Source organism: Lichenostomus cassidix, chromosome Z (genome assembly GCF_008360975.1).
Source record: "Lichenostomus cassidix isolate B80296 chromosome Z, HeHo_3.0, whole genome shotgun sequence".
Classification (NCBI taxonomy): domain Eukaryota; kingdom Metazoa; phylum Chordata; class Aves; order Passeriformes; family Meliphagidae; genus Lichenostomus; species Lichenostomus cassidix.
This window is the reverse complement of record NC_139511.1, coordinates 52,001,793-52,016,966: the sequence shown is the minus strand read 5'-3', so window position 1 is coordinate 52,016,966 and position 15,174 is coordinate 52,001,793. Positions and strand designations below refer to the sequence as shown.

The following is a 15,174-nucleotide window of genomic DNA, read 5'->3' as shown; positions in this document are numbered from 1 at the left end:
CTTTATTACAACAGTGATTGCACATTTCAAGTTGCTGCAGAATGGTGTTCATTATTGCAGCATACTTAAGTCTTAGCCCCTATTTTTAGACACTGGTCCTAGATTTAATTGCTGCTTCTTGGGGAAATGAGAATGAACGCTTCTTCAGTTTTCACATTAGTTTACTGTGAAGTTACTTAGCAGAGATGTTACTGTCGTCGTGATGTATTAGCAAAAAATTAATGTTCGGTGGTCCTCATACCCCTATTTCCACCCATGTGATGCTCTTGTCTCAGAGCTGTACTATAAAACTTTCATGAATATGGGTTTTCTGAAGAATGTTTTAGGGTTTTAGGTTTGGTTGGGGTTTTTTTAGTTTTCATTAAGCTTTTATTTCATTGCCTTTTCAAGTTTGTGTTTAGAAACTATGTTATTGGTTAAGTGAGTTTTTAAAAGGCTATAAGGCTGAATTGAAGGGTTTAAAGAATCTTTCATGTAATAAATGAATTTACATGCTCATATTGTTTGGGAAAATTGTGGGGCTTTTTTTTTTTTCCAATTTTTGTTAACTGAAGGCATGTTTATCTCTTTATATAGCTAAACTCTTAAAATCCACAACTAAAATTGTGTACAAATCTCTTATCAAAAACTCAAACCTAAAGTACCAGTTTCCATTGTAATTTATTGGAATTGTATCTTATCTTCTATGTAATTATATTAATATATTACATTTTCAGTACAATTTCATTGCAGTAATTTGAATAGAGTTGTAATCTGAAAAGTAGTCCTTGAAAGAGGACACTGTGTGAGTCCTAGTCTGTTTCAGTGGCTTCAGATCTGCATAATTCTACAATTCCAGCCAATACTACTTTAGGTTTTCTTTCTGATCTCTTTATTCAAATGGTAATGAATAGACTATGCCTATAATTGAGGTAAAAATCATGATATAGAAGCAAATCAGAGTAATATCTTCATGATCTGTATTGAGTCTTCATTCCACTGTTGTTCACATAACTGAAAATGTGTATGTACTTTTAGACTTGTGCAGGAATAATGGGTGTGGTCCTCGGAGGACTGACAGAATGCAATGTTAGGTAGTGTGATAATTTTGTATTGATATTTTATATAAATGGTATAGACTATTTATTATTATTTATATAGTGCACTACTTAATAATTGCATTCTGGAAGTCCTGTGATTGCATGTTTGTTTAGTAAGCCATCTTACAAATTCTTTCTTGCTAAAAGACATGTCATATCCCAGACCACTACTTCATTACCTGAAACATTTTTATATTCTCTGAGGTAGAAGGGATAAATTAAGTTTCTAAAATTCTCATTCACTTTTAAGTAACTTTATTGCTGAAAGCTGTAAATGCATTGTGTCCAAGACCACACAGAACACACTGTTCTGGTGTGGTGCAAGCAAAGACACCAGCTTTCTGACAATTCAGGATTTCTGTAACGTGCATCCTGGTACTGTGACCCAGTGTGTTTGTCATCTGTCTTGTCCTGTCGTCTCATCTTGTCCAGCCTGTACCTTTTCAATGACTACTCAACACATGGGCATCAGAGTTTGTTAGGTGCTGAAAATGGTTTTCTTTTAGTGTAACAAGAAAATGTTTCAATAACTATTTTAAATGGGAAAATAGTTTGATGATTTACTGGATAATTTTGCCCTATGGAAGTATAAGTATCTGAAAATTTTAACCTTTAGAGAGACTAAGATATGATAATTCTATGATCTGGGTGTCCAGTGTTGTTCAAAATGTCACAAGATGCCCTTCCTAGTCTTCAGTTGTTATGGGTCTCCTGTAGGCTCTATACCTTCAGAATCTGCCAGATCCATGCAGAATTTTTTCATGCTTAAGGGAGCATAAAGTAGCACTAGATGCTTACACTTAGGCACTTGAAATACTCCCCTGCTTTTATGGGGCCATCAGAGTATTTAATCTGATCATTACTACGTTTCACCAGTCCATTCACAGTAGCACAAGTCTTTAGCACACAACTGATTATAAATTGCAGCTTACCTTAGAAAGGATAAGCCAGAACTTTGCTGGCTATTTAGTACTTGAAAGGAAACTTTTAATTATGGAGTGGATTGGCTGGTCCCTTTATTCTTTGACTCTTCAACTCCTTTTGGTTTAATAAGGCAAACTTTTGTCAAACTTTGCTTGTGCCTTCTAAAGCCTCTCTCCAGCCAGGCTGCAAATTATCTTGGTTACACTTTAATATCTCAAATGTTTTTCTCATGTGAGATTGTGCCCTTATTTAGACCACTTAAAATTCTTGTCAAGCTTTACCTATACTGACATACCTGAATCATATTCAAGGACTTCCTCTTGTGGAGGAGATGGAGGCTTCTACTAGCGTGTGACTGTTAACAAGTAGGATTGGTTGAGGTCTGCTCCTCTGTCAGAAACTTCTGAACGATAATTTGAGTAAAGATAGAGTAAAGATAGAGTAAAGATAGAGTAAAGATAGTATCTTTACTGAGTAAAGATAGATCTGTTCTGGTGTTCTGAAAGCCATCTATAAAGCATGTGCAAGGATTTAGGTAGGCATGTTCACAATCAATGTCCAAATTTCAGATCTATCTTGCATAACTCATTAATGCTTTATGTAGCAAACTGTCCTATACAGTATCGGCTATTTTCCCTTTTCAAGGAAGCTCTTCGTCTTACAGCAGGTGAATACTAATCTTGGTGAGCTAAAGTAGTATTTGGTGTTGCAGTTAGGTTCACCAAGAAGTGAATGGTACCAAAACTCTTCTGAGAATAGTTTTCGGAAATATTAAAAAGGTCTCTTGAAGATAGTTGAAATCTTACTTGCCAAAGATTTTGTTACAGGAATCAAAATAAAACTGTAAGTGTATTTCCTTATGAATCTGAGGAGAGAAACTGAAATTTGTAATTTCGAATCATTTGTACTTGACCAAGGGATGCAGATATTTGCATCACTTTTTCAATACAAAATGGAGTTAAGGCTGACAAAGTGGGCAAGTACTATGTGTTCATGCTTTGGATATCATTGAAGGTTTGCTTTAACTCCATTTCTGGGAGTGTGAAGCTCTGCTTGGAGGTAATTGTAGCATTCACATAATGTGTTTTACTCTAAATGGAAGTCACATTCTCAACTTTTATGCCATATTAAATGTAACTTCTAGCAAAATCTCGGTTAAATGTTAGCTCATTTACTTAGTGACTTTAAAAACAGGCTAATGGAATTTGCTCTCTGTCATTTTCTTCATTTAAGCTGTTAATACTTTATGAAGATGTCCCTAAATTGTATGTCTGGAATAACGTAAAAAAAATTATGCATGTTCTTCCACACTAAAATATTCACTTCTCTGCTGTGAATAAATCGTAGTAGATGGGGAATGCACATAGTCTATTTGCAATTTGTACTCTGGAATACTAGTGGTTTGAGTTTTTAATCATTTTATTATCCCAGGGTTCTGAACTTTTTAGTCATTTTGCAATTTAGATAAGCTATTAACTGCACAATTAAATCATGTGCTACTACAAACTCTTAAGTGTATTTAATGCAGTTTGACTAACAACTGCCACTCTTCTGTTCTTCTCCCTTTACCACCTACTGCTTTTGAAAATCCAGTAGTTCTAATGATCCTATAACCACAGAGTGAGACAGATCATTTTACTGATCCTGGTGAAAATAAAACATCCTTTTTAAAAAACAAACAAAACAACAAGCTCCTGTTGGACTGATTAGTCTTAAATCAACTGTGAAACTGCATCTAAAGGGATTGAAAGGACAACAGGATGCATTGGAACATTTGAATCTATTCCCAGAACTGCCATGCTATCTCTCCGTTTTCCAAAAGGATCAGAGGAGTGGTTTTATTTCTGATAAAGTTGCTAGTATGAATGGGTTATCATCAGTTTGAGTTCTAACTAGACATCTGTGGAAGTAAAATTTGAGTGTCACCCATATTTATAATTTCTTTGGGGATGTGTGAAGAAGTACATTCCACAGTGTAGTGCAGGTGCACTGAAGTTAATGAAGATCGGAGAGTAAGTATGTAGGAAATAATGTGTCAGTTGATTCAACATTAATAGTTAAAACAGAAAGACTTTCATCTCCCAGTGTAAGAGTCTTCTGGCAGGAAAAATATGAGTGTTAAAGGTACTTACATCTCCATTATACCCACTCATACTTTCTTTTTCTGGTTGAAGTTCAAGATGTAGACCTAGTGCCAGTGTCATGCTGTTCTGGTTGCTTGTCTTCTCCTGAATACCATATGCTATTGTTGAGCATGGAGGCCCTTAGATCTCTGTGCAAAGCTTTCCCCTTTTGTTACAAACAAGAGGCTTTGGTTGTGCTTGCCCCCCTTGAAGCTAGTTTGGTGCCACTTCAGAAGAGAATTTCTGCTTGTCCCAATTTCTTTCTTTAGTACAGGCTTCAGTACTTGTACTACAAAGTTTATCTGCGGACAGAGCAACAATTCAGCTAGGTGTCTGAGATGAGGTTTCAGCTTGGTGTTTGAATTTTTGGCTGTAATTTATTGTGTCTCAGTTCACTTTCAGGTTTTCTGCCTAGGCTTGAAATGAGTGAAGAGAATCCTGGAACTGTGTTCTGTAAGAAATAAGCTAGGCAGTGATAGCAGAAATTACAAGAGTAACTTAGTGCATGCCAAAGCAGACTTGCTTACTTGTGGCTAGCACAGGCTTTTCCCATGAGAATCCTTCTTGTGTTTTATAAATAAAGATAAAGTTTGGATGTTATTGGAACAGTGTCCCAGAACTTGGACGGTGCAGGCCTGGCCAATCAGGCCTGGGGGAAGGCTTCTGACTGACCAATCTGAGTGACTTTTGAGAACTCTATATATGTGATGAAATCAAAACAATAAAGGTCATTCCTTCTTGCCACTGAGAACTGGCGCATTCATTACTCTGCTAGCTGCTCAACAGCGACACTTACTCAGGTAAATGGAGACTTGTGAGCTAGCTGGAAGAAGCAGATAAAATGTTGAAGAAGCAGATGAAATATTCTATGGGCAGGTGAGGGACATCTCACAGTTGATAAATCTTCATTCTCAATTTACCAGATGTCTGCTTAAAATACAAAACAGTGGAGAGGAACCAGTCCAGGAGGTTCCTGGAGTGTGTGGAAGGTAATGCCCTGACACAGCTAGTCAGGATGTCAGCAAGGGAGAGCACCCTGCTGGACCTGTTGTTTGTGAGCAGAAGAGGACTGGTGGGTGATGTGATACGATGACTGGAGGCTCTGTGGACTACTACAATCACTAAATGAGTTTTTCATTGTTGGAGAAGTGAGGAGGTGCACCAGCGAAACTGCCGCCATAAGCTTCTGGAGGGCTGACTTTGGCCTGTTTAGAAGCCTCGTTGACAGTGTCCCTTGGGATGCAGAACTGAAAAGGACAAATGAGTCCAGGAACACTAGACAGTCCTAAAGAAGGAAGTTTTAAAGGTGCAGGAGCGGGATATCCCCATGTGCTGAAAGGCAATCTGGTGGGGCAGAAGACCAGCCTGGATAACCAGACAGCTTTTCTGGAACTCAGAGAAAAAGAAATCAGGGAGTTTATTACCTTTAAAAGAATAAGCAGACAATTCAGGAGGACTACAAGTATGTCACAAAGTTATGCAGGGAGAAAATCAGAAGGGCCAAAACCCAACTGCAACTTAGTCTGGCTACTGCCATAAAAGACAAGAAAATATGTTTCTGTAAATATATTAGCAGCAAAAGGTGGTCTAAGTAGAATCTCCATCCTTTATTGGATGTGGGGGGAAATAAAGTATTAAGGATGAGGAAAAGACTGAGGTGCATTTTCTGAGGCAAAGAAGGCAGTAATGGTAAACCTTGTTCTTTGGGTACCCAGCTCTTGATCTGGAAGACAGAGAGGAGGAGCAGCAGAATGAGGGCCCCATGGTCCAAGGGGAAATTGTGTGCTACATCACTTGTACATGCACAAGGCTGTGGGGGCAGATGGCATCCACCCAAGGGTACTGAAGGAGCCAGAGCCTGAGCCACTTTCCATCACTTAGGAACAGTCCTGGTTAACTGTGAAGGTCCCAGTTTGTTGGAGGTTGGCAAATATGACACCCATCTACAAAGAGGGTCCAAAGGAAGCTCAGGGAACTGTCAAGCTTGTCAGCCTGACCTCAGTGCTGAGGAAGGATATGGAGCAGGTCATCCTGAATGCTATTGCATAGCATATGCAGGACAACCTGAGGGTCTGGCCCCTTGTGAAAGGCAGGTCCTGTTTAACAAATTTTTTCCTCCTGCTATGATAGGATAACCCACGTAGTAGATGAGGGAAGGGCTGTGAATGTTGTCTGACTGGACTTTAGGCTTTGACCGTGTTTTCCACTGCATTGTCCCGGAGACACTGGCAGCCTGTTGATTGGATGCATGTATGCTTCATTGGTTAAAAAAGTCACTGGATGGTGCAGAGAACAGTGGTGGTGAGTGGAGTTACATTCAGCTGGTGGCTGGTCACCAGTGCTGTTCCCCAGGCCTCAGTACTGGAGCCTGTTTAATGCCTTCATTGATGACCTGGACAAGGGGATCAAGTGCACCCTCAGTCAGTTTGCAGGTGACACCAGGCTGGGTGGGAGTGTTGATCTACTGGAAGGCAGGAAGGCTCTGCAGAGGGATCTGGACAGGCTGGGCCATGGGCTGAGGCCAGTGGTGTGAGGTTCAACAAGGCCCAGGGCCAGGTCCTGCCCTTGGGTCACAACAACCCCAGGTAGTGCCACAGGCTGGGGCAGAGTGGCTGGAAAGCTGCCCAGTGGAAAAGGACCTGGGGGTGCTGGTGACAGCAGCTGAACATGAGCCAGGGTGTGCCCAGGTGGCCAAGAAGGCCAATGGCATCCTGGCTTGGATCAGCAACAGTGTGGCCAGCAGGACCAGGGCAGGGATTGTCCCCCTGTGCTTGGCACTGGTGAGGCCACACCTCAAATCCTGTGCCTAGCTCTGGGCCCCTCATGATAAAAAAGACATTGAAGTCCAGGGATGAGTCCAGAGGAGGGCAGTGGAGCTGGTGAAGGGTCTGGACCACAAGTCCTGTGAGGATCAGCTGAGGGAGCTGGAGGTGTTTATCCTGGAGAAAAGGAGGCTCAGGGGTGACCATACTATTCTTTGTAACAACCTGACAGGAAGGTGTAGCCAGGTCGTGGTCAAGCAACAGGACAAGAGGAAATGGCTTCAAGTTGCACCAGAGGAGATTTAGATTGGATATTAGAAAGAATTTTTTCAGTGATGGTTGTTAAGCACTGGAATGGGCTGCCCAGAGAAGGGGTAGTGTCACCATCCCTAGAGATATTTAAAGGACTTGTAGACATGGCACTTCAGGTTATGGTTTAGTGGTGGGTTTGGCAGTGCTGGATTAACAATTGGATTATATGATCTGAAGGGTCTTTTCCCACATAAACCATTCTATAATACTAAACTTATACTTGTCCCTCTTTGGCATTGAATATAGTCAGTAGTTCAGCTTGAGGCTTAAGGGCCTGTGGCTCATTGAGTATTTTCACATTGCCTGGGAATTGTTCTCAATGTGTGGGATGATTAATAGATTTTGAAACAGTTCTTGTACCTGAAGGAGATGCAGGTTTTATCTTAGTCTTCTGTCTCTGTTACATAATACTTTGCTTTCCTTTCCATCCTATCACAATGTTCCAATCTTGCAGTATTACATGTCCTCTTTGTCTTAGTAGGTCATTGTGACAACAGATTCTATGTAATTAGGACTTCATTGACTTGATTTTGATGAATTTCAGATGATTAAAATAATTTCCCTGGGCGTTGTCATCATCCTTTGTCTGGAACATGATTATTTCCTACCAGACCTTAACAGATCTGAGAGGAATGTTCTAAAATTGCAACAATGTACATGACTGTAAGAAGACCATATTAATACTTCTGCTGTTGGGCCATGAAGAAGGACCTTAATCAGATTTAAATTAAAAGTATTTTCATATGAGCCATATGCTTCCTTATATTGGAACTCTGCTGCTCCAAGTATGTTCCTAGCAAACAGCTTAAAAAAAAAAAAAAGTAATTCAGAAGAGTGAGGGCTCAGGCTGTTTCTTTGCAAGTTATTAATGAGTTAAATACTGCTTCCAACTCTGTATTCCTGTTCAATTCAATAGTACTGATCTGCATGGCTGTTAGCAGTCAAGGCAAGGATATTGAAGACTGAATCAATGATATTTGAATTATCCTGTTAGAGGAAGTTTCCTCAGTGCAGGTTGTGATGCACTGGGATCACAGGAAGTTTTCTTTCAAGTTGCCTCCTGTCCTGTAGGCAAGGAAGGAATTCATTTACCAGCAGTCTTGATATGGCATCCTGAATTTTTAGTTTAGAACTGTGGCTGCCACAAATATTTGTGGGAAGAGAAGGAAATTAAAGTACTTCAGTTGCTATTGCATAAGAAATCTAAGACTTTTCTAGGCATCCTCTGAAACATTGAGGGCAAAATTGACATCAGGTAATAAAAGTTCCCTTCACATTACTTCTTTTTTTTTTTTCTTTTTTTTTCAGTGTCCTTTCAAATTGTAATAAAAACCAGCAAAATGACAGTCACTTCTTTCCTCCCTCCTCCCATCCTCCTATCTCCACTGAAGACGTTTTTATGGATTCTTTCACTACACCTGGGCTTTGACCAAGTCATGCAGCCGTGCCTAGGTTTCTGAAGACCTGGGTCTTATTTTCATTTGCAGCCATTTTTCAGAAATGTCAGTTTTGGATCACAGGCCTTAAGACCAAAAAATGCCAATAGGTATACCTAAAATAGTTTACTGAATAAAAGTAAAGATATTTCATTTGGCATTACAACTTATTTCTGAGGAAGTTTTGTATATATTGTTAATCTCTTTTTCATGTCTGTATATCTACTGCTTTGAGCAAATGGGTAGAAAAGCCAAAGGCTAATTTTAAAAAACATATATAAATCTTATGTGAAACTGTGGTGTTGTATGTTACTTCCTTAATGAATAAAACCTGTTAATTCAAATATTCTATGTCTGTCTATGTCATTTTGTCTTTTGGTAGGTTGCTGAAATAGCGGATGAATATAGTGAAAATAATTTCTATGAATCTGATGAAGAACAGAAAGAGAAGGATCAGAAATTGAAAACCACCTATACTATGGACCCAGATCACAGGCTGCTGTTACGAAATACAAAGCCCCTGCTTCAAAGCCGAAATGCTGCTGTATGACAAATTCCTTTTTGATTAAAATGTTAAACTGCAAGTATCTGTTTTTAGAAAATTTAAACAATTGGAGAGTAAAATCGACACCTTTAAAACTGGTGAAAATACTTTTAGTAAGTGTGGGAGAAGTATGATGGATCTGTTTTGAATTTAACTTAGCTTGTAAGTGAAATGCCTAAGCTGTGATATATGTTCCAAATAATGTGGACAAACAAAATATTAGAAAAAACTATGAGGCATTGCATTCCAACTTACATAGCATATGATGACTATACCATAGGTAGCTCTTAATGCTAAAACTCTCAGCAGCTAGGATGGCATAGACTGGTAGAGCTTATTGATACAGATACAAAGAAAATCATAGTTGTTATTGATACATTAATTTGTTGTTTCTTCTTAATCTCACATTTTAAAAGTAGACAATTATACACCAGATTTTTAGTTTTGTTACTTTGGCAGGGTTCCAGGATACATATGACATGAGTATGGTATGTTCTGCATTATTTCCATGAGATTTTAAAATACAGGTAAACTTTTAGAATGGGAAAAAGCCATGCTGATGGTGAACCATTATGATGTTAATCAGAATCACAGAATGTTACTTCTCACCTCAGCTTGTCCTGTTGATCAGGACTAGATGTCTTTTGGGAAAAGTCATCCAGTGATAATGAATATTCATGTCACTGCAAAAGCAGTTACTGCACCATTAAGTCACCTTGCAAACTGTTCTTAATAAGCCAAACAGATCAGGTTATAGTTCTCCATTGAAATGTATTTCAAGTTTCTAACTAATGTCTGACTCTTTTCAAAATCGCTTATAATCTGCCAGCCCAGCAGACTTGGGAAACAAATTTATGAATTTTTTACAACTTTTTGCTAAAATTCACTGTTCAATGTCTGTGATATTTCCTAATTTCAGGCAAAGAATGAGTATGTTTGATGAATTTGCCATCCCACTTCACTGAGAGGTTCAGTTATTGCCCTCATTCCATAAATAATTTTCTTTATATATATTAAATATGGTATTGATTCTTACTTTTATAATCTTTAACTTTCTGATAGTAAATTAATTAATGGCTTTCCCTATGACCTTGTTTGTTTGTCAGCAGTAAAAGATTCTGGTAGTATATTGCTAAAAATCTTAAAGTTGTTTCCTGGTTTTAGATTTTTTTAATCACTTTTTGTTGTTTAATAATAATTTTTGTTTTATTTGCAATAAGATTTAAGATACCAAGTGAAGTGTTACCATGAGGTAACATAGTTACTTGGAGTCTCCTTCCTATGATTTGTTTTCTTTGAAACAGAGCTGGTCATGACACTGTTGTAGGAAAGTTTGTGACATGACATTAGCATAAAGATCATATTTTGTCTTCTTTTTATGAGAATATTTGAAAAGAAAAAAGAATGGGTTTTAAGTTGTGTATTTCGGTCTTCTGCATTTTGTTAGCGAGGACGTTGATACACAGCACTGTAGCTTTTACTATCTGTTGGATTTATACTTCAAAAGTTGCCAGTAAAAGCAGCTGTTGTTTTATTAATTGCGTAACAGCATAATGGAATGAAAAATTTTAAATGGTAACTATATAAAAGGTGATACTGAACCTGTATTAATAAAGAAAAAGCACATTAGAAAAATTTTTAGAGAACATACCTTCATTAATTTGTACAGCTGATGATTTATTAAAGATGATATGAGAATGTTTCTAATTTAAATTACCTACTGCTTTTTCTCTTTGTCCATATTCCTATGACCTTCTATTTATTGTAGCAAACAGTAAATACTGGGAGGAAGTAAAGGTAGTTAATTCATAAAAAATGCATTTATTCCAATGTTCTTCCTCAGTCTGCTTTGCTGATTTCAGAGACTGCAGGTATGCACTCTGCCTTCTGAAGAAGAATGAGCTGGTAGTTCTGCAGTCTGAAACAAATGTGATAGATATATATGATGGTTTGAATTTAACATGCTGCTCTGAATGTTTTTCCTTTAGGTGGTAATGGCAGTTGCACAGCTTTACTGGCATTTGGCACCGAAATCTGAAGCTGGTATTGTTTCTAAGTCATTGGTGCGTTTACTCCGTAGTAACAGGTAGGTCGAGTCCTGTACTTCACATCACTGTGTGTACTTTCTTGTGAGAGATTTTGTGCTTACTTGTTTAGCCATGCTTGTAAGAATGTAACTATTTCACAATTAACTTAATTTTACAAGTGTCCAGTAATACTCACTTTCACTCAACAAATAAGTATCATTAATAGTACTTCCATCATTTTTGGTATCCCATCCAGGAGTCATTCATTATTGTGTTTCATTCCTGTGATTTTTGTTCTGACAAGAATCATGGCTGCCTATTTAGTATTTAGAGTCAGTACCAACTGGTTTGTTTAGTATCTTGATTTTTCTTTTAATTATTGGAAATTTAGTTCGGTTGAGTTCCTTACTGTCTTGCTAAGCACTAAAGAAGTCTTCTGATGTATATTTTATTTTCCTGCACTTTAACACAAATCCCAAAATGGGCGAGTTTGGAAGGGATCGTTGGATACTGTCTAGTCCAACTCCCCTACTCAAGCAGCATCCCCTGGAGCACAATATTCAGGACTGTGTCCAGTCAGCTTTTGAATATCTCAAGGGAGACAACATATGATAAAATTGATATTATGGCTTGATACTGCTGCATCTCCTGTGTTTCCTTAATCTTTAGACTGTTTCTAAAAAAGAAGTTTATATTTAATTCAGGACATTCAGTTTTGACTTCGTCATCTTCAGTATTAGTTTTTCTGCTTTTCTATGAGAGGTCTTGCCAGCCACATTTCATGAGATTGTTAGCGCTCTTTTTTCATTTGTATTTCATAATTTTGGCATAGTGTGCCAATATTTGCTGCACAGAAGTGTTTTTCTTCCCACCTCAGTTTTTATATTGTGAACTTCCATGTATTTGTATGAAAAGTCTTGAACGGGTTCCATAAGACAGTTTTAGTTGTTTTTAGAATAACTTTTTAACTAAACATGGTATTTTTGGCTAGAACTTCACTGTGAAAATAATTTCCTTTTTAAATTAGTTACCTCAAACAGACAGAAAGATTAAAAAAAAAAAACTCACTTCTGTTGTGTTGGGCAAGACTACTCATCTGAGATGTACTTTAACTTTTATAAGCCCTGTCATTGTAGAGCTGTTTCTCTGTAAACTTCTGCAGCTCAATAGGTCTATTATTTGAAAGTTAGTGAAGAAGTAAAATGGTGCTAGGTAGAGTATTCATGCTTTTATTTCTGATAAAAATGAATTACTGTTATTTTTGTGTTTGGCTTTATAGTACAGTACGCTTCACATTCCCTATACACAAACATGAATAAAATGGCTAAAGCAATTTGGCAGATAATGTATAGAGCTAAACTCATACTCCCAGGCTGAAAAGATTATTTATATGTGGTTTTTACTCAGATTTCATTAAAAGTCACTTCTTTCCTGTATCTCAACTAGTACGTTAAATGGCACTAGTCTTCTGATTTTTCTGTGTTGAATGGCTTGTTTGTTCTCTGTTACCATTCTGGGTGAAATACTTTTGCTATTAGAGCCACTTTGAAATAAGCTTTTGCTGTTTGCCCTTGAAGTTATTTTCCTGTGGCCTTTAAATTAATGTCAACTAAGCTATAATCTAGTTAGGGTGAGAGTGCCTGAAAGAGCATTTCACAGCAATTTCCAGTCTTGTTTCATCATGTGCAGCTGACTATTGCCATGCATCTACGTAAGAATTACATAAAATGGGTTTAAAAGATCCTAAGTACTTCTCTATTATTACTTTTCTTTGTAAGCAACAGCGGTAATTACCTTAGGGCTATTAGACAGTTTTGAGTAAGAGGAGATAATGAGTACGATGATTTCTCTATTAAGATGAGATTTGCAGCATACAAGGATTTGAGCACTCATGGTTCAGAAAAATTGTGGTAAATTATTACTTAGTTTTTAAGCAATTGGTGGCACAAAATCTGCACTTTAAAAGCTTTGGGCTAGCGTGCAGATTTCTTTTTGCTAATGTCTGTGGAGCCTTTTAAACTAACACATGATGAGAATGCCATCTCCAAACATGTTCAATGTTTTATGTAGAATATTACGTAAATCTGTTGTCTATATCTTGCAAAATCTGTTATGTAAAAGTGATAGATGTGTTTGCCTGCCACTGTATACCACTGAGTCACAGAAGACCCTGGCCCTTTTAAAAAAATTTAAGGGAAAAAAAATAGCAATTCTTGCTAATTGTGCAAGGATTAAGTGTTCTTGTAATTAATGCAGTCATTTCAACAAGTGCAGGTAAAGCCCATGTGGTTTTGTTCTCAGCTATGTCATCCTGAAATATTTATTTCAAGAAAGTGGATTAAATGTAAGGCTTTTTAAAGCTATTTCTGTTATATTAAAATGATCAGCGGAATTCTGGTTTAAATTAATACCCAGGGTCCACAAGAGGCAGCATTGCACTGGTGTCGGTGAATATTTTTGCATTTTAGAGTTTTAAAAGAAGAGAGCCTGATTTCATCATGCACCTGTCTTCCTGTGAAGCAAACTATGAAAGTAGCAGTTAGCAATAAGCTTTGCCTCCTATGTTTGTGCCAAAATAAATGTATAACTAACTTGGGCTTCAAACTGATTTGGACTTCCTTTGCCATGTTGAATTATTCTACATATCAGTAATTTTGTGGAATGACCCTTTTTTTTTTTCACATTCTAGGGAGGTGCAGTATATTGTCCTGCAAAATATTGCTACTATGTCAATTCAGAGAAAGGTATACCCTATTTAGCATTTTTTTAATCACATTTTATGAAACACAGGAGAGTTACTTAAGTATGTTCTGATTTTCAGGGCATGTTTGAACCTTACCTGAAGAGTTTCTATGTTAGATCAACTGATCCGACTATGATCAAAACACTGAAGGTGAGTTTGAAGGCAGATTTTTCTGTATGCTGCTGGACAAATCAATTTGCAGCAGAAAGGTAAAATGTTTTTCACTGGTATGATGCAGGTCATTCCGTGCTGTTTCTTTATCTCACTTAGTACTGAGTTGTGGCTTTTAGTTAACTCCAGAAGTGTCCTTCCAGCTCGTCAGGCAATCTGAAAGTTCTTGTTACTGTGTGGCAGGTGGAAGACTGTCTGTATTTTCCACTACAGCTTTTAGGACCTTCAATGGTAGAGAGCATTACAATTTCTATTCAACATTCTAGTATTTACTTAGACAATATGCATAGGAGGAAAAAAGTCTTTGTACTGTTAGCTTAAAAAGAGTTTAAATCTGTTCCTCTGTTCAAAATGGGGCAAGGTTTGAGTCCCAAATTTTCTTTGAAGTCAGCATTTGATATGACAAGTACTTCAGGCTTTTCTCAAGGCCACATCTCAATGCATCTTTTTGGCTGTTGCCTTGTTGTTTTCTCTGTTCTTATTCTTTTACAAATGTGAAATCCTTGACAGAACAAAAGCTAAAAAAGTGTCTACTATTATGTGCCTTTTCTCTTGTTTTTGCTTTAGATTGTCATGGGCACTTGTGCTTAGGAGTGGAAGGTACAGTTTTCTGAAAGAAACATTAATTTTTTTCTTAATCTTTGTTTTACATGCATTTTGCACCTTCATTATATGTGCAAGAGTGGCATGGTCCAAGATGGTTATGCCAAAACCATCATGTTTTTATACAAGCTAAATATATTTTTGCATTTTATACCAACAATAAGACTTAAGTAAATTTGAGGCAGTTGGAAGCAAAAAGATATGCTCTACAATTTAGGAATATTGTGAGGAATGCCTTACCGTTATCCAAGAAAGGTCAGTCCCAAAATAATAGAAAACTGATATATTTAAATTCCTGTATTAATTGATAATGTAACGGAGAACAAGTAGCTAAAAATTGTGGGTTTTTTCTCTAATTGTCTCATTTGTTTCATGGTGGCTAAAAAATTTAGAAAACCCTAAACTTGTACATGCATAAGAATATCTAGTGCGTCTCTTCCTCTCCTGCCT

At 37.4% G+C, this 15,174-nt stretch overlaps 1 protein-coding gene across 3 annotated transcripts in view; it reads left to right on the top strand.

Moving 5' to 3' along the window:
- AP3B1 (adaptor related protein complex 3 subunit beta 1) overlaps window positions 1-15,174 on the top strand; it is a 157,796-nt gene that overhangs the window by 49,321 nt on the left and 93,301 nt on the right. For all 3 annotated transcript variants that reach the window (XR_014846883.1, XM_085042815.1, XM_085042814.1), the window contains exons 8-11: window positions 9,019-9,180; window positions 11,169-11,266; window positions 13,897-13,951; window positions 14,029-14,100. Coding sequence is in view for 2 of the 3 variants with exons in the window: in XM_085042815.1 (XP_084898941.1) it covers window positions 9,019-9,180; window positions 11,169-11,266; window positions 13,897-13,951; window positions 14,029-14,100 (387 nt within the window). In the remaining variant the exon portion in view is untranslated. The remainder of the gene's footprint in view (window positions 1-9,018; window positions 9,181-11,168; window positions 11,267-13,896; window positions 13,952-14,028; window positions 14,101-15,174) is intronic.